The sequence below is a fragment of the Plasmodium brasilianum genome, chromosome 4 (genome assembly GCF_023973825.1).
Source record: "Plasmodium brasilianum strain Bolivian I chromosome 4, whole genome shotgun sequence".
Classification (NCBI taxonomy): domain Eukaryota; phylum Apicomplexa; class Aconoidasida; order Haemosporida; family Plasmodiidae; genus Plasmodium; species Plasmodium brasilianum.
This window is the reverse complement of record NC_090117.1, coordinates 1,217,567-1,237,334: the sequence shown is the minus strand read 5'-3', so window position 1 is coordinate 1,237,334 and position 19,768 is coordinate 1,217,567. Positions and strand designations below refer to the sequence as shown.

Here is a 19,768-nt window from a genome sequence, read left to right as displayed (position 1 = left end):
AAATGGATTTGTATCTAGAACTTCATGTAAAGAAAAATTATTTTTCTATTTTTCTGAATTTTTACATATTATCCTGTCACCTGATTTTACATTTATGGAAATACATGTTTTATTTATTTTTTTCTATAAAATGAATAAAAGTGAAATATAGTAGAATAAATACTCTTACATGATATTACTATTTAATTTGGTGAAAACGTTATAATTATAATGTAATTTTTTATATATTATTTATTTATCTATCGTATATCCATTAATTTAATTCCCTTGGATGTTACATATATAAAAGGGTATTTAAGGATAAAAAAAATTAAGAATAGATCTTTAGAAAAACATACTTATCAATTATTAGCTGAAGTTTAAGATTTTTTCAATTAAAATTATATCAACGGTACAACCCATTTTTCTCGTCATCATGCATAAGTATCATTACGGTAATGATATATATAATAACTTCTACAAGAAGATAACTATGTTATAATTGGTGTATATTGGGTTAAATTTCAATTCTATATAATTTCGTGGGATCATATAATAATATAATTTTAAATAAAGCTTGTATAAAGGGAAAAAAAAAATGTTTTTTTTTTTGAATACTTTTTTTTCCAATTTTTTTTTATTTTATATAATAATATTAACGATGGTGTTTTTGACGATTCTTTATATTACGAATCTGTTTTAGCACTTATGTAATAAAATTTTTTTCATGTTTTTGTTTAATAAACCCAAGGTATCATTTATCGTTTTGAATTATATATTTATGTTCTAAAATTATGTGTTTTGCCTTCTCAAGAAAATTTCATGTATAAAGGTATTTTCCTGTTACTAATTTCTGAAATAGTATTTTATTTATTTTATTCCTTTCGCTGAATAATTTCTATATGATTATGTTAATAATTTATATATATATGTATTCATTTGTTTATTTTTATTTTATTTTATTTATTAATAAATTCTCTCTAGTGTGTATAATATATGTCAGTGGGTATTAGATTTTCCACTGAAAAAAATATAAAATGTGAATTTTAATTCAAGTGTCTCTTTTAGATTGATAACCAATATTATGTAAACTTCCTTCACAATCTCCATTTACTTCTTCTAGTATATTTTCTAAGCATTCTGTTTTTTCTTTTTCAATTTTGTTAATTTCATTTATTTTTTTCCTTTGCAAACAACTATGTAACAAGGTTTTTACTGGCGTAAACTATATAAAAAAGAAGAGATATATATGTACTTAAAAATATAATTGTTTTTTTACAGATAATTTTTGGTGATTTTGAATTAAACATATTATGGTTCCATATTTACATATTTATATATAATTTTGGTTTACCTTATATAAAATAAATAAAGTTAAAGAAGTTAGTAATACGGCAGCTGTTGTTATACTGGTAGTAAATACATTATCTACTTCTGTAGGTGGTAAAATTTGTAATTAACCAGCATAAGGAGTTACTTTGCCTTTTTTACTATTATATGCTTCTTTAAAATCGTTTAACTCCTCACAAAAAGCTAGTTGATGATTTTTTTCACATTTCTCATAATTTTGAATATAAAACTTATAAATTTTATTAACATTTTCACATGTACTTCGCATGGATTCATCTTCTTTACAAATTTATTTATTAAAACCATCAAAATATCCGTATAATTCTTTAAGATTATCTAAAATATTACGTGGAATATTTTTTATTTCTTCCTTGCATATATCATTTGTTCTAGAAGAAAAGGTTTTATATCTCTCAAGCCAATCAGAATTCTTATTATAATTTTCATCTGAATTTATTTTGTAATGTAGGTATTTACATGGTTTGAAACCTTGAGATTTATAACGATTATTTATCTCAATTAAATATCTACCAATCTCTTGACAGGCAGTGGTAAAATTATCATTATTAATTGATTCACATTTGATTCCAGGATTTTCACCAGGTTTACTACTATTCCATGTATCTTATATAGCTTTATTATTAAAATTATCTCTATATTTAAGATATAATGTTACAGCATTCTTCTAAAAATAAAATAAGTATAATAATAATATATAAATAGACAAATTTATATTTTCAATAAACAAATTTATGTATAATTTCTAGAAAAATGAACGCTTGGGTACAATGACAAATATAATAATTATAATATAAAAATAAATTTTGCGTTTTCTTCTGTACTATTAGTAACCACTGTATATAGATTTACGTGAATTAAATAGCAAAAATTAAATTGGTGTAATATTAATATTTATATAAATAAAAAAATATATTTAATATGTTTATATGTGGTTTGTAACTTTTTTTCATACAGAAAATTTTAAAAACAAAATACACAGGAAAATTTCTTCTTTACTTTTTAATAGTATTAAAATAAGGTAGCATAATTAGTAAAATATGAAATAAACTATTCTAATAGACAATATAATTATTTGAAAAAAACAGGTTGTTTTATTGTAAATAAAAATATTTTAGAGGAAATTACTTTTTTCTATTTGTTTATTTATATGAATCTCATATATTTATACTGATATATTATACAAATAAATAAAATAATTCTAGTTCATTCCAATATACATTTCCTATTATAATGTAATATTTATTTGGGAATATTTTGGACATTTTAAAATAATATAAATAGATAAATGTTTACTATATATAAAGCATAGATATTTCTCTTTTATTTTATTATAATTGTTTTTATTGTTAAGATTATAATTCTCATATTATTTCATTTAATATTTATAATAAGTTTTAACAATATATACACTGGTTAAGAATCTGAACTTCACGAATTTTACTAAAATTAAAATTTAATTAAACGAAAAGTAATTTTAAATAAAATGTATGTATGTGACAATAAGAATTTATTACTTAAATTAAGAATATACGTCCTGTAAAAACTTTTTTCAATTATAAATGTAATATTCGATAAATAGACTATATTATACAATTAAAAAGTAATCTGTGAATTCTCTCTATCATAATGTATATGGAAGTTAAAGTTTTACTTTTACATTTATATCATTTAACTTTGTATAATATATATATTTATATTCTATATATAAATATATGTAGAAACATTAAATATTTTTACATTTTAAATTAATTATAATTATGTAACAAAAATAAAAGATGAAAAAATTTAATTAACTATTAAATAATATAAGTTTTTCATAGTATGAACATTACATGTATAAGTACATTATAAAATTGTTATAGAGGTTTTGACAATACTATAATCTCTAATATATTATAATTTAAATATAAATCTCTATATTAAAAATAAAGATATATTATACTGTTTTGTAATAAATTTATTTATGGAATTTTAACATTATTAATCTCTAATTTTGTTGAAATTGCTCTACTATAAGTTCATATTGAAAGACGCACTTAGATAATTATTAGATTTATTAATCATATGCTAAGTATTTTTGAATATATATAAATTAGAACATGAAACACCTTAAGTATTTCAGCTTTCTTAAAAAAATATAATTGGACATTGATACTTTAATATCATTATTTTTAATATATATACTTAGCAAAATTAACAACCTTGTTAATACAACTTTTAAAGTTTTTTAATTATATATTTTTATCTGATTAAATATTAAAAGTTATGATATGTTATGAAGTTACATTCTTTTCTTTATATGACATAAGCTTGTATTTAACTTTTGTTTGTTCAGGTTCAAGTTATTAGTACTATATATTCAAAAATTGATAATTCAATTTTAATTTGTAATGATTACATACATTGTAGACAATTAATTTACTTATTATGAAGTTTTACCAATCAAAGAAAAAATACATTTATTATATTTTGATTACACTTGCATAACAGTGTATTTAATAATATGATATACGAATTAATTTAATATTTATTACAAAATGAATTAGTAACAAAAATAAAAATTTATTTTTATTCCAAATATTATTATGCAAATATATTAGTGAACCAAAGTTATTAGGTTTTAGTATATTATATATAGGAATTACTTCATAGTTTTTTTTTTTTTTAATAATACTGCTAAAAAATATATATATATATTAAAAAATGAAAAATTAAATAATATCCTTAAATTTACAAAATTTGCATTTAGAAATGTTAATATAAATAATATATAATTAAAAATTATTCCATTTAAAAATTATATAGTAGCGATAAAATATAAATTCTTATTTGCGTTTAAAGTAAGTATTTTTTGTAGAATATTTCCTCTGTTCTATATTTTATTTTTAAAATATATTATTGTCCATAAAAGAAATGCATAAATTTATGTATTAACTAATGTATCAGCTATCAAAAATATGATAGAATAGGTCGTACAGATTATAGTTTTCTTCATTTGTTACTACTATTATTATATTGTTATAATAATTAATAATTTAATAGGCATAACAAGTTTTCCAAAAATACAATTGTTAAGTTAAAAATATTAATAGAAAAGTATCAATAAAAACAGTAATATTTCTATTAAAATATAGAGAAAAGCGTTATTTACCTTCTCTACGTTCTCTATATATTCAATATTTCGACGTATTAAGAATTAAAATATATTGTTTTTTATTTTGTTTTGAAAGTAATTAATAAATATTTACTTAATATACTGTATTAAATTAATAATTTACATGTTTTGTATATTTATTAATTAATTAAAATAACTTCATTTTAATTAATCTTATTTTTATGTACATATAGTTAAGATAAAAAATTTATAATATACATTTAAATTTACATTTGATTATCTCAGTTGTAAAAAAAATAATAGTTACATAGTTTTCATTACGTTTTTATAAAAAAATATAAAAAACAGATTAAATAAAAAGTAATTGTATATTTCATTTTTAAAAGAGTACCATATTTTGTTAATTATATTCTTACTTCGTGTATTTCTATATTAAAGTTCTATATAATGGAAAAAAAAGTAAAGTCACTGTTATTTATTAAAATTCCTAAGTTTACCCTTTTAAGTCGGATATGTTATATTTACATCTATATGGTACGATATTATTATTTAAATATATTTGTGTTATTCTTGTTTTTTTTTTGCTTTATTTTTGTAATTACTTTTTTTAGTGTGATATTTTTTATTTTTTTGATATTCATTTCTTTTTTTGATTTTTTAGTGTACATTTAATAAATATTTTTATGAAAGTTACAATTATAGTACAGAAATACATGGAAAAGCATATCGTATACTGTCAAAATATAAACAGGATAAATATTCAAATGCCTTAGGTTTAAAAGAGGAAATGACAAATAATGGAATGAAGAAAAAAAAAGATATATCTAATAATATGGAAGGGTACACTGGAAAAAGAAAACATTCAAATGGAACTCCATTAGAATTTAGAGGAAACTGTAAATCATATATGAAAAAAAACAAGTGTATGTTTGAAACAAAAAAATATTCCCACTTTGAAAAAAAAATATTCAAAGAAATGGATTTTATGGATTTTCTTAAAAACAACAAGACAATTAGTAATAAGTCTTACAGAAAAATAATACGTAAAAAATGCGTACAACTATTTGTTTTATCTTTATTAATATTCTTTTTGTTATCAGTACTTCTCATAGTAGATTTATCATGGAGTTTCGTAGATGAACAAAATGGGTTGTGGGGTACAATAGGATTTTCAAGCATTTTAGAAAATTGGGGAAAAAGTGGTTGTTGGTTGAATGCAGTATATGAGTCGCTGAAAAGTTCGGACTGGTTTTGGAAGCCCATTGGAAAATCGTCTGTAAATGTCAATGAATTTTATGTATTAATAAGATTATTTAGAATACTAATATATGGCTTACCGTTTTTAATATTAGGTAGAGAATTTCCTTTTTCTTTCTTTTCCCAAAAACCAAACAAAACAAAACCCGGAAAAAAAGGGAAAAAAAAAGGGGGGGAAGGAAAAGAGAGAGATTATACCTAATATTAAAAACGGTAAGCCATATATTAGAATTCTAAATAATCTTAATAATACATTAAAATTCATTGACTATTTACAGACGAATTTCCAAATGGGCCGTTCCAAAACAGTCCGAACTTTTCAGAGACGTATATAATGCATTTAACCAACAACCACTTTTTCCCCAATTTTCTAAAATGCTTGAAATCCTATTGTACCCCACAACCCTTTTCTTCATCTACAAAACTCCATGATAAATCTACTATGAGCAGTACTGATAACAAAAAGAATATTAATAAAGGTAAAACAAATTAGTTTACGCATTTTTTACGTATTATTTTTCTGTAAGACTTATTACTAATTGTCTTGTTGTTTTTAAGAAAATCCATAAAATCCATTTCTTTGAATATTTTTTTTCAAAGTGGGAATATTTTTTGTTTCAAACATACACTTGTTTTTTTTCATATATGATTTACAGTTTCCTCTAAATTCTAATGGAGTTCCATTTGAATGTTTTCTTTTTCCAGTGTACCCTTCCATATTATTAGATATATCTTTTTTTTTCTTCATTCCATTATTTGTCATTTCCTCTTTTAAAACTAAGGCATTTGAATATTCATCCTGTTTATATTTTGACAGTATACGATATGTTGTTCCATAAATGTATCTACTATAAATGTAATTTTCATCCAAATATTTATTAAATGTACTCTAAAAAATCCCGAAAAAAAAATGAATATCGAACAAATAAATAATCGCACACTAAAAAAAGTAATTACAAAAATAAAACAAAAAAAACAAGAATAATACAAATATATTTAAATAATAATATCGTACCATATAGATGCAAATATAACATATCCAACTTAAAATGGTAAACTTAGGAATTTTAATAAATAACAGTGACTTTACTTTTTTTTCCATTATATAGAACTTTAATATAGAAATACACGATGTAAGAATATAATTAACAAAATATGGTACTCTTTTAAAAATGAAATATACAATTACTTTTTATTTAATCTGTTTTTTATATTTTTTCGTAAAAACATAATGAAAACTATGTAACTATAATTTTTTTTACAACTGAGATAATCAAATGTAAATTTATATGTATACCATAAATTTTTTATCTTAACTATATGTACATAAAAATAAAATTAATTAAAATGAAGTGATTTAAATTAATTAATAAACATACAAAATATGTAAGCTATTAATTTAATACAGTATATTAAGTAAATATTTATTAATTATTTTCAAAACAAAATAAAAAACAATATATTTTAATTCCTAATATATCGAAATATTGAATATATAGAGAACGTAGAGAATATAAATAATGCTTTGCTCTATATTTTAAGAGAAATATTACTGTTTTTATTGATACGTTTCTATTCATATTTTTAACATAAGAATTATATTTTTGGAAAACTTGATATGCCTATTAAATTATTAATTATTATAACAATATAATAATAGTATTAACAAATGAAGAAAACTATAATCCGTACGACCTTTTCTATCATATTTTTAATATCTGATATATTAGTTAATACGTAAATTTATGCATTTCTTTTATGGACAATAATATATTTTACAAATAAAATATACAACATAAGAACTAATCCACAAAAAATACTTACTTTAAACGCAAATAAGAATTTATATTTTATCGCTACTACTATTTTTTAAATGGAATAATTTTTAATTATATATTATTTATATTAACATTTCTAAATGCAAATTTTGTAAATTTAAGGATATTATTCAATTTTTTATTTTTTAATATATATATATATTTTAGCAGTAATATAAAAAAAAAAAAAAATTATTATATACATAAATAATTATAACTTTAATTAATATACTCAACACATTGTTATTAGATTTTTATTTAGAAGAGAACATTATATAATATATTAAGTAGAAAATTACATTACGTAAAAGCTAGTACCTCGTAGATTATTATTATACCCATTTATTTGCATTGTTAATAGTGCGTGATTATATATATATTTTTATATATTTTCCATACATGTTCAAAAAGACATGCATGATTATCGAAATTATTATATGTATTTGTTTTTTCGTATAATCTCTAGAATTAATGTAATTATATATGTACCAAAAAATTAAACTACATTTCATTTATAAGCATACCATAATATAAATGAAAAGTATTTTTAATATGAATTTAATATGTTTTATCTAAATTTATTAATATAAATAAATACATAAACATATGAATTTACATATATTGTAGATTCATAAAATTATAAATTTTTACTTTGTAGAACAAATTTCAATACGTATGACTGATAAAATCTTATAAATATATTTTTAAGAATTTGATTATATTTACCCATATAAGGAAAATATATATCTAAATGTGATGACTTGTACATATTTATCCTGATAAAAGAAAAAAAGTAATAATAAAACTTAAGCATTAATTTGGTGAATTTATAAAACATTACTAAAAAAATGAGATAGAAATATTAAAAAATATTTATAATAAAATCATAAATATATAAAATTAAAAATAAATGCAATTATTAACAACATAAAAATAATTATTAAAATAAGAGACAGTAGATGCTCAATATTATAGATTACAAAAACAATATTATTGCCTTATTCAAAAAATCTTTATCAATCATGTTTAAAAAAAGGTACAATGAATTTAGATAAACTAGAAAAGAAAAATTCAATTATATGAATGTTTCAAAATGTGAATTCGGTAATGAATGAAAATAGTATATTTTTCTCTAAATGAAATAAAAATATGCTGTATTCATAAAATAATTTAACCATTTCTGTTGAGGGATTGACGTAAACAACATATCTTTTTTTATTAGAAGTAAAAACTTTTTATTAGGATAGAAAAGAATACGTATATTTTTTTCTATATATTAACAATTGTTTAACTAATTTGTTGTAATATATTATGTTAGATATATTAAATGAAGCCGTGCGTAATTTAGAATTTTAAACAATTACTAAAGCAAAAACAATTTCAATAAATGATCTATAAATATTTGATTAATTTTAATTAATTAATTTTATCTTTTAATGATGCAAACAAGCAAATGAAATATATACTATATTTATTTAAAAATTTTTAGTAACATGTATATTTTAATAATACTTACAAAATTAAGTTACTTTATTCTTAATAAAAATATTAAAATAATATATTTTTTAATTCTTCATTTAATTGCAACGGTTCAGGATCGTCAAGTCAATAAAAACGTATAAATAGTTTTTTATTACAAAGTGTATTTTTTTTAGTATATATTTTTAATTTCATATATATACATTAAAAAAAAAAAAAGTTACTTAGAATTATTGTTACAATAAATATATTTTGCTCCATGCTTCTAATGAAACCAATTTTATATAATAAACATTAATTCTTCTTCTTAGTAAAATATATACATAAATATATATAAATGTATATAAATACATACAATTCATTTCATAAAACACAAAAGAACACATCTTTCGTTTAAGTTTAAAACCAATAATATATTTTCTTGAAAACATGAAAAAATAATTTCAGACCAGTATGAGATTCTAAATAATATGCATAACTGCTTTCAGAAATATAAATTATCACAATTCAATATAATTATATTAATTGTAGCATTATTTATTAATTTTTTACAACAATCATATATTTATAAAAACTTAGTTCAATATACAACAATGTATATTATGTTACAATGAGAATTTTAAATACCAATTTGAAAACATTAAAAAATTCAAATTCACTAAAATATGAAGAACATATTTATTTATATTTTTATATTGTGAGATATAAGGTGTACACATCTATTTATAATACTTCAAGCATTATATGTACGTTTATTAAGAATATCACTAAAAATATCATAATTTTTCATATTAAAATATTCTCTATATAAAAATATACATTCCCTATTATTTATTTTACTCAGACATTAACTTAATTTTTTCATATTTTTCATTATTCCTTAAAATCTTATAAATTGCAATTATAAGTATAACAGATAATATAATCATGAGAAAGCTAAAGAACACTATTAGAGAATATTTGCCTGTATGTTCTGTCAACTTATCTATAACATTATAGATAAATTCCCCTAATGGATTCCCTTTAATTGTATTCCATTCAACATTCAAAAATGTTAATCCTGGTGACATTGGTATTCCTATTCCCAGGAATAAAAAAATAAAAAATAGAGCAAATCCAAAACTGTAATTCCTAAATTTTATTTTTTTTAAATCTATATCACAAATTCTTTTCCTTTTTTCAACAAAATCATCAAAATCGTTTTTCTTTATCCATTTTTTTTGAAAATGAAAATGTTTTCCATCAAACATTCCATTATTATAATCCATAATTTCCGTGTAGTATTGCTGCTTATTTAGTAAATTTCCGTTTGACTGTTTGTTTTTACCTTTGGTCAATTTTTCATTATTATATATATTTATTTTCTTGCATTTCATACTATTTGATATATCTTTTTTTAAACCATCTGTATTTGAATCCTGATCGTTTTTATATTTTGCTAGTAGACGATAATGTATTGCTTCTGATATACTATCGAGATTCCATTTCACATTCAAAGAATTGTTAAGCATTATCTAAAAAAAAAGAGAAGTGTAAATACTTACCACGTATTCGAATACAGAATGTAATGATAAAAAACATAATTAATTAATATATAAAACTAAGAATATAAATAATAAAATTGTCTTTAAATGGAATAAACATAGTACGTCACTGCTAAAATGATATATCGAAGCTAAAATTATAAACGCAGAAAATTTAATGCATAATTTTAGCTTAATTATTTGCTCCATGTTATAGACCATTAATATTGTGATATGTTCAGATAGAAATAAAATAATATTATTATAATATAATTGAAATTAAGAAAAATACTACATTTGTTTAAAATATTTATTTTTATTATTGCTTCTTAAACACTTAATATAATGCAAAAAACTTAGTGGAGTTTTACATCTACAAAAAAAAATTAAAACTTTATATGTATATTACAATATTTTTAACGTAATATTTTCAAAAAAAAAGAAAAGTTCATTTAAAAAAAAAATATAATATATTCATAAATATTCAAAATATATAATTTTATTAATTAAAATAATGCACTGATAAAATAATTTTTTTTATTAAACTTTTTCATAATAATATAAAAATGAAAAAACATGTTTTTTAAATATTTAGAAATATTGAGCTTATATAGAATACATAGAAGGTATATAATATATATATAATACATTTCCCTACATGTTGCAAAAATAATTACTAATTTTACGGATTTTACGATATTAATAACTCTAATTTTATTAATATTTTGTTTTAAAAGAAAATTTTATTATTCCTAAAAATATTATTCATGTAAATAAAAAAATTGTTTTAATAATACATAAAAAAAAACATTATATATTACTTGAATTATAACCCATAATTTAGTATATTCAGAAGCACATGTAGTACTTTATACGCTATAATATAATTAAATAGGTATAATTAATTTTATACTACATAATCCATGAAAAAATGTATAGTTTAGTGGAAAATAAAGACTAATTTTTTATTTTTGCTAAAAAAATTTTCATAACAACTTTTCTTGATTATTTTTAACTTATATCAATACATTTAAATGAAATGCTTCTAAATTCTTAATTTTTTTTTTTTGACTAAATATATATACTTAAAAGAACTATAATAAAGAAAAAAAACTAATTATTACATAATATACGTTATTATGCACATAATTTAGTTTTAGTAATGTATTTGCTTAATTCTTTCTTTAATATAAATATATATCGCATTCCTTATGAATTTATTTTATGGAATATATTAAATTAATATTTATAAAATTAAATTATATCAACAACTACGTAACTCCTCTAATAATATAATAAATATAGGTATCATTTAATTTATTTTTCACATATTTTATTACTCAGAATTAATATCCTTGTACATATATTATTACTAAAAATTAAAATTATACAAATATATCTTAAAATTTCTTATCACCATTATGATACACAAAATAAAACCGTCTTTAGAAGTATACATATATAATAAAAAAGAGAATATAATTACGAGAAGTATTACAACTTTTAGTACTAACAAAAAAATATATATATATTAAGGTAAAATTATTAAAATAACAATTTTAGCACTTAATGTAACATTAAGAAAAATACCACTAAAACATTACTCAAATCGAATAACGTACAATATAACATAATATTGTCAAGAAGACAGAAATTTTAATATATAAAATATTAAATATTAAACAATAATACACAGAAAATTCTTTTATATATAGATACTTTGTATTAAAGTGTTATAGAGTTTAGAATAAATTATTTATAGCTTATTCATAAGCAAATATATAACTCTTAAAATTATTTGTAAAATTATAACTCGTCTTAAACTAAAATAGCTGAAATAAATGTTATGTTTTACGAAATATATCTTCACAACAAGAAATACGCATATACGAATATTTTTATTCATCACTCTTAATTACGCTAAGTAATTGGTAATAATTATAAAAATATTATATATTAAATATATTATTTTAATAATATAATAATAAATTGATAATAATTTTCCTAATAAAAATACTCCTATAAAAAATATTTAAAAAAAAAAAAAAAAGTTTTAGTTCTATAATATATATATTTAATATTTTACAGCTATTTATATATTTTGTTTGTTTTATAATTATAGTAATATAGATTTATTATGCAAATTTATATTTAGCTTAATTTTTTTTATAGTTATTCATATTATTCACTTTCTGATTAAATCAATTTTTTTGATATTTTTGTCATTTTTTATTACTTATACATTGTTAATATACTAATGTTATATTATATATTTGCTATGATCATGTATATTTTAAACATTAATAGTATGGTATTATATTCAATAATAATAACACTATTGTTATTTTACGCACTCAACTCTATAGATAAATAGATTCATTATTCTATACAAGAGATTCTACTCTATTATGTATGCTAACATATATTTCATTCTTGAAAATCTTATAACTAGGTTTTTAATATTTAAACATAATATTTATAAATACATCCTTTATATATATAGTATATATATTACTAATGTATATTTATATTTTAACCATACATTATATATTTTTAGTAGAAAATATAAATACATATATGTATGATATAAAGGTATATTTACAACACAACAGCCTTAAACGTTTTGATTTAATGTGAGCTATCTTAATTTTTAACAGATCATCTTTATATTTCATATAAGCAAAATATCTTGATAAATTTTATCAAATTATATGCATTAGTTAATTATGTAACATGACAATAAGAATAAACTTTTTTATCAATAAAAATATTACAATTTTATTCGTCTACGTTGACCAATAAAATATTTTTGAGTTCATTGTTTTATTTCTACATAAAAAGTTTCTACAATATGAAAATACGGAGAATATATTCTATATATATAATTTATTAATAAAAATATACATAATAAAAATTAATATAAATTTAATATTTTTGATATCCAAACTTTTTTAATGATCGTTTAGAGCAAATGAAGCACTTAATTTTTCATATATGTATAAAATTTTTTTTTATATACTCTAATTTATCTTTATAAAATACTTCTAAAATTAAACTTTATATTTTATATTGTATAATTTACAATATATATAATTACTTTTTTGTATATTTTATATTTTACTCTTGGTATATTATATATTATCTCTTTTATAGTATGAACTTTTCTTATGTTATAATAATAATTAACACCTTACTAACCTATTCAATAAATTAGTCATATGATTCATTTACTGCTTTAAATAAAGACTTTTATAAAACTATTATATATAAGGAAATATTTATCTTTAATAAACACATTAACTGAAAATCTTTTATTACTTTCTTAATTGTATAATGGGATATTGGTAAATTAGTAGGCAACAAGCATCAAAATTTTTAATTTAGCGTCCTCCAATTATTTTCTTATTTAATATTTTATATATATTTCAATTAATAATCTTCTTTATAGAGATAATTTATCAACCAGGTATGTTCTGCAGTACATCCAAATAATATACAGTAAAGTACTATTTCTATTACTATTTTTAAATATTCTAAATTCTGTATGTTATATATATTTTTTTTTTTAATGGAAATATCTACGTAAAAACAATTTTTATAAAATTAATATTCGTAGTAATAACTCATTTAATGTAGCCATTGTCTTTAGTAAATTAATTTCACGCAGGGTGATAGGCTATATTTACTTTTCTTCTCCTTAAATTTGATAATGCATGTTTAGATATGTATTCTGTTAATTCCTGTTTATTACTATCATCTAGTCTATGTCTAATTAATTTTTTCCTTATTAATTTTGTATTTATCCAGGAGACAATTGGAGTAAACTATTTTACAAACGATTCGTATAAGAAGTTTATATTAGAATTATTAAATAAATATTTATTATTTTTTTCTTTATTAAAGATAAATATATATTAGTAAATTAGAATACTTATATTTATATTCTTTATTTCTATTTACCTTATATAGAATGAAGCTAATAAATAAAATTCCTGCAAGGGGAAAAGCAACCAACATTAAAATTTGAGATATATTATAGGTAGATTGACCATTTGTAGGTGTCGTTCCATTAGGAATATGATCACCTAGTTCATTCAAACCAATAGATTCTGAATGATATTCTTTTATTTTATACTTTAAAGTAGGTAGCTTTTTCCTAAAACATTCAGGAACATGATTCATAATTACTGTGCAGTACGCCTTTGAATTGAATGAATTACAGGTTTCATACACTTCATTGTATGTATTATTAGCTTTATCAAGGTATTCCTTAGATTCACTATCACACAAATTACTATGAAACTTAAGAGTTCCCTCAATAGTATCGTGATATTTACAATATTCATACACAATCTTCATTTTATTAAACTCCTCCTTACTAATACTTCCAAAAAAATCACACTTGCACTTATCCCTTCCAGCAATTTTTTCTGAACAATTTTCAAATACTTTAATAATATCTGAAAACGAACCTTCATTTGATAATGATTTAAATAATTTATTACCTATCCAGTAGTACAAACTATGACATTGTTCATTACACTTTTGATCATTTGTAGAAAAAGATATGAAACATAAAGCATGTAGAATCTTATCTTCAACACTCTTAATATCATTGTAACTAATTAATTGAGATTTAAAATGATTAATTTTATTTTCTTCACCGTAACAATGATTCTCCCTTGATGATTCAAAATCCTTATAAACTTTCGAAAATAATAAATCTAAAAAACTTTTCTTAGCATTAAAATAAAAAAAAAAAAATTACAAATAATGGGAAAATATTATTACTCAGAATAATTTTTTTAATGTATTTATTTAAAAAAACAAATATTATTCAATGAATATTAAATATAATGTATTATTAAAAAGTATATAAACCTCTAGCATAGATGTCATTTTTAAAGATGGGTTAATTCCTGGAATATTAGAAATAAAAGAAAAAACATTTTTTTTAAATAATTTTTTATATATATATCATATTAGAAATTAGTATTTTATTATGTTATATTAAATATTTAAAAAAGTATATAGTAATTATATTCTTATAATTTTTTTTCAATTTTTTTTTGAGATATAAACTATAATAATATAATTATTTTCATGTAAAAGTAACATTTATAAATATGATATAGCATGTATAAGATATATACAACAAAAGAATAAATAAGAATAAAGATATTTTAAAATTTTCTAACTTACTTAAATGTTACACGACTTAATTACATATTGCAAGTAGGCTAACGCTTTTTTTAATATACATATTCAGAAATTATTTCATATATATATTTTTTTTTTTTTTTATTAGAATTTTTGGGTATATATTAATGACGAAATAATTTTTTTACATATATTATTATAAGAAATTCTTCTCTGAAATATGTAATTATATATTTATAATAAATCTGATAAAATACTTTGTCTGTTTAATTACTTATAATTTCGTTGAAAATATTAAAATTAAGAAATTATTAATAATATATAAATTCATGCTATATTTGTCTTTAAATATATTTAATGAAATATTTATATAATATATAATATTAAATTTTGGAATGATTATGTGTAAAAAAATAATTTAAAAATATCAATTTTACATTTAATATATAGAACTATTTCCTTGATATAAATATTTATCTTTTATATCTCTCTACATTATACTTATAAATATTATGCTTTTATAATTTTTAAAGTTCTTAAAATACATTATATGAAACTTTAATTAATAACATCAATATATATAGCAACAAATTATTACTTCCATTAAAAGTTAATTCTTAATATTTTTATAGAGATAAACTAAAACCTAAAAAAAAAAAAACCTTAATAATTTTTAATTTAATAAAAATGATATACGCCTAAAATTAATTTATTTAAATTATTATTATAATTACATATTTATTGAGAATGTAGTGCACTATCTTATATAAAATTTTTATAAAATTAAGGATAAAAATATTTAAATAAAATATAATTAAAATAAATTTTGTATAATTGATATTTTTCAGAAATATACATAAAACTAATAATTTATTTGACTATATTATAATTATAGTGAACATTACTAACTTATTACTAACTCTTATTATAAGGGGTTTGTCACCACTATTTTACAATATTAATTTTATGGAGTTATTATAATAAATTAACAAATAAAACTCTATCATATATATTAGTATAAGAAGAAAGCAAACCACTATTAGCTACAATTATCACATGTATTAAATTAAATATATTATTATTTATTTTTATTAATATATCCTTTTTTATTAATTTTAGTATTTATAATTCTATTCAGCATGTATATTTTACAGTATGTAAATAAAATTTTAGTACTTCACATTAATATAATTTGTTATACTTAATGTTAATACTTGTTAATGTAAAATATGAATTCCATTTTATTTTTATGTAACTAAATGATTTCTCTCTTAATATATACGATTACATTTTATGCATTACTTTTAACAGTATTAAATATGTTCTTTCATTACATTTTCCTAATGCAATTTTTTTTAGGTCTTTCATAATTCTTAATCTATAATTATATATAACTGTACACTATGGTTACACATATAAATATTCGTAAAAACGATAGCTCGTAAAATTCTTTTTTTCTTTTTAAAAATGAATGATTTTTTCCTAATTAAATTATGGAAATAATTATATGAATAATAATAAAAATAACTTAGTAGTATATATTGTACCTGTAAAAAATTTTGTTCACTGAAAATTCATTAAATAGAAGTTTTATTTTGTTAAATGATCCTTTTTATTTTTTCTATTTCATTTTTATTATTATACTATACTTAAACTCCCATTATTATTTGAGGTTGTGCAATAGTAAATATAAGCTTATCTTTATAAATAAATTTTTTATTCTTATTTTAATTTTTTCACTATATATTATATAATTATGTGCATCTTTTGTAAAAAGAATGTAAATTTTTGTGGGCATAATAAGAATCAGGATAAATACCGAAATCTATTTATTATCTCTAAAAAAATTACGGTTTCGTATATATATAATAAAACGGAGAGAAAAAAATTTTTCTAACATTTTACGCGGTACTAATATTGATGAAGTTGTTAAGCAAGAATCAGAATCTGAACCTCAAGAATTTCCGTCAAAGGAATCTTCAGGTACGCAAAGAAACACTGAAGAAATTCAAAATATTCTAACTGAACAAAATGTATTTTTAGAAACGCCACTGCAACTTCAATCTAAGGGTACCTTGCCACCAGATCTTAATGCACCGCAACATCCAGATCCTCAAGGGTCACTATCACCTCATTCCCCTGAATCTCCTCAGTTGTCTCCTGAAGTATCAGCCTCTGCCTCAGGTTTTTCAAATTATAATGAGCCAATTAAAACTATATGTACCATTAATGCTACATATTCTTCTATTTTTTAAATAACTGCAATATATAACATATGCATTTAAAATACAATTACAGATTCAGAAGAACATACAATTAATTCATATATATCTCCTATTCTAATAAGCTCCCTATGTGTTATTGTATTTTCCCTTTTTACTAAAGTAAAATAGATCTTAACAATTAGAAATATGGTAATGATTTGTTTACTGTTATAATTTACTTTATAAATATCTATTTTTTATATTATAGTACGCTTTAATAGGATTGTTCAAACAAAAAAAGAAAATATGAAGAAGACAGGTGAAATTTCTGAGATTACTCGTACCTTCATTTTCTAACAATAAAAGTAAACATTTTACAGATGATCATTTAGAAAACCCTATATATGATGATGAAGAAATCATAAAAACAATTAAAATAAATGAACTTACAAAAAATGTAAATTCGTCAAAGCGACAAAAAGACAGATCCAATACCATAATAGAAGTACATATGGAAGTACTTGAAGAATGCAGAAATGAAGACTGGGAAAACAACAAAGAAGCATTCTTAGAAATATGTATAGATGAGTTAGCAAAAGAGAATTATAGAACCAATCCTAATTTAACAGATGATGATCTAATAAAAGAAAATATTAAAAGTAGCAATGATATTAAAAAACAAAATATTAAATGGAATAAATGTATAGAAAGATATAGAAATCTTTCTGAAAAATTGAAAAAAGTAGAGTGGTATAATAATTAGAAAAATGAATGGAAAAAAGAACTAGCTTATATACAAGAAATTGAAGAACTAAAAAAGAAGTCTTCTTAAGAAAATCGCAAAATTTTATTCTTAGAAATAGAAAAAGATCTATGGAAACAATGGATATCAGAAAACTGTAATATTATAGAACAATATTTGTAACAGGAATGACTTAAGGTATTAACAGAGAAGTTGCAGAGTATATCAGAAGAATGTGTAAGTGAAGAAACCATAAATTATATATCATTAATAAATGTAGAAGAATTGCAGCACAAAGAAAATTATAAAGAATTATATAAATATATAAAAAAAAAATTATTGACAAAGATGTGTATTCTTGTTCTTATGTCGATATTAGAAGAATGTACAAAAGAGGTGAATTTTGATAATAGGGAATCATACTTGGATAGCTCAATAAACGAATGGAAGGCAGAAGTATATTCAGGTAACAAACAAGAAATTACAGAAAATATAATTGAATATAATAACAATGATATAAAAAATAAAAGAAATAAGGAATTACATGCACATATAGGGAATGAAAATTTCAGGAATGAGATAGAAGACTGGACAAGAGAAAATGACATATATGCAAATTCTATAGTTAATGATGGAACAATAAAAAAATCCCATGATATAACAGAAAGACACACTTCATAAATTAATAAGTATACATCTAAAATATATTTAGATAATATTTAAAAAATAATTCGGCTAAAAAAAAAGTTATTTGAATTTTGTAATACCTCTAAAAAATAAAGAAGTAGAATGTAAAGTAATATGTAATAAAGAAGAAAAAAAGCGGGCATGAAATTTAAAGTTTGAAACTCAGACACTTAAAATATATTATTATTATATATAATTTTTTTTCTTTCTGAAAAAATATTCACTATAACATTATATTAATTCTGTATTCAATAAAAATAGTAAGATTATATTATATATATTAAAAAAAAAATAAAAATTGATATTAGCATTTTCCAAAATATTAAACTTAGAAAAAAATAATATTTTGAATAATAAAAAAGAGCAAAATAAATAAATTTTAACACTATTTTTGAATTGATATAATATTATTACATAAATTTATATAATTATAT

At 19.6% G+C, this 19,768-nt stretch overlaps 7 protein-coding genes across 7 annotated transcripts; 2 read left to right on the top strand and 5 right to left on the bottom strand.

Annotated features, from left to right (window-relative positions):
- Window positions 1–1,030: 1,030 nt before the first annotated feature.
- On the bottom strand, window positions 1,031–1,597 carry MKS88_001267 (uncharacterized protein; the record flags this gene model as incomplete). The annotated part of the gene is made up of 2 exons (XM_067214178.1): window positions 1,031–1,204; window positions 1,457–1,597. The coding sequence occupies 2 exons, from the start codon at window positions 1,595–1,597 to the stop codon at window positions 1,031–1,033; spliced, it is 315 nt and encodes a 104-aa protein (XP_067075191.1).
- A 21-nt stretch (window positions 1,598–1,618) lies between these two features.
- On the bottom strand, window positions 1,619–2,300 carry MKS88_001266 (uncharacterized protein; the record flags this gene model as incomplete). Its single annotated transcript, XM_067214177.1, has 2 exons — window positions 1,619–1,953; window positions 2,291–2,300. The coding sequence occupies 2 exons, from the start codon at window positions 2,298–2,300 to the stop codon at window positions 1,619–1,621; spliced, it is 345 nt and encodes a 114-aa protein (XP_067075190.1).
- A 2,612-nt stretch (window positions 2,301–4,912) lies between these two features.
- MKS88_001265 (uncharacterized protein) lies at window positions 4,913–5,924 on the top strand (the record flags this gene model as incomplete). The annotated part of the gene is made up of 2 exons (XM_067214176.1): window positions 4,913–4,999; window positions 5,127–5,924. The coding sequence occupies 2 exons, from the start codon at window positions 4,913–4,915 to the stop codon at window positions 5,922–5,924; spliced, it is 885 nt and encodes a 294-aa protein (XP_067075189.1).
- A 185-nt stretch (window positions 5,925–6,109) lies between these two features.
- Window positions 6,110–6,824, bottom strand: MKS88_001264 (uncharacterized protein; the record flags this gene model as incomplete). The annotated part of the gene is made up of 3 exons (XM_067214175.1): window positions 6,110–6,174; window positions 6,377–6,611; window positions 6,738–6,824. 3 exons carry the CDS (start codon window positions 6,822–6,824, stop codon window positions 6,110–6,112), a joined length of 387 nt encoding a protein of 128 aa, XP_067075188.1.
- A 3,030-nt stretch (window positions 6,825–9,854) lies between these two features.
- Window positions 9,855–10,751, bottom strand: MKS88_001263 (uncharacterized protein; the record flags this gene model as incomplete). Its single annotated transcript, XM_067214174.1, has 2 exons — window positions 9,855–10,532; window positions 10,668–10,751. The coding sequence occupies 2 exons, from the start codon at window positions 10,749–10,751 to the stop codon at window positions 9,855–9,857; spliced, it is 762 nt and encodes a 253-aa protein (XP_067075187.1).
- A 3,449-nt stretch (window positions 10,752–14,200) lies between these two features.
- Window positions 14,201–15,440, bottom strand: MKS88_001262 (uncharacterized protein; the record flags this gene model as incomplete). Its single annotated transcript, XM_067214173.1, has 3 exons — window positions 14,201–14,365; window positions 14,502–15,278; window positions 15,423–15,440. The coding sequence occupies 3 exons, from the start codon at window positions 15,438–15,440 to the stop codon at window positions 14,201–14,203; spliced, it is 960 nt and encodes a 319-aa protein (XP_067075186.1).
- A 2,181-nt stretch (window positions 15,441–17,621) lies between these two features.
- Window positions 17,622–19,328, top strand: MKS88_001261 (uncharacterized protein; the record flags this gene model as incomplete). The annotated part of the gene is made up of 4 exons (XM_067214172.1): window positions 17,622–17,684; window positions 17,771–17,921; window positions 18,286–18,647; window positions 18,846–19,328. The coding sequence occupies 4 exons, from the start codon at window positions 17,622–17,624 to the stop codon at window positions 19,326–19,328; spliced, it is 1,059 nt and encodes a 352-aa protein (XP_067075185.1).
- Window positions 19,329–19,768: the final 440 nt, after the last annotated feature.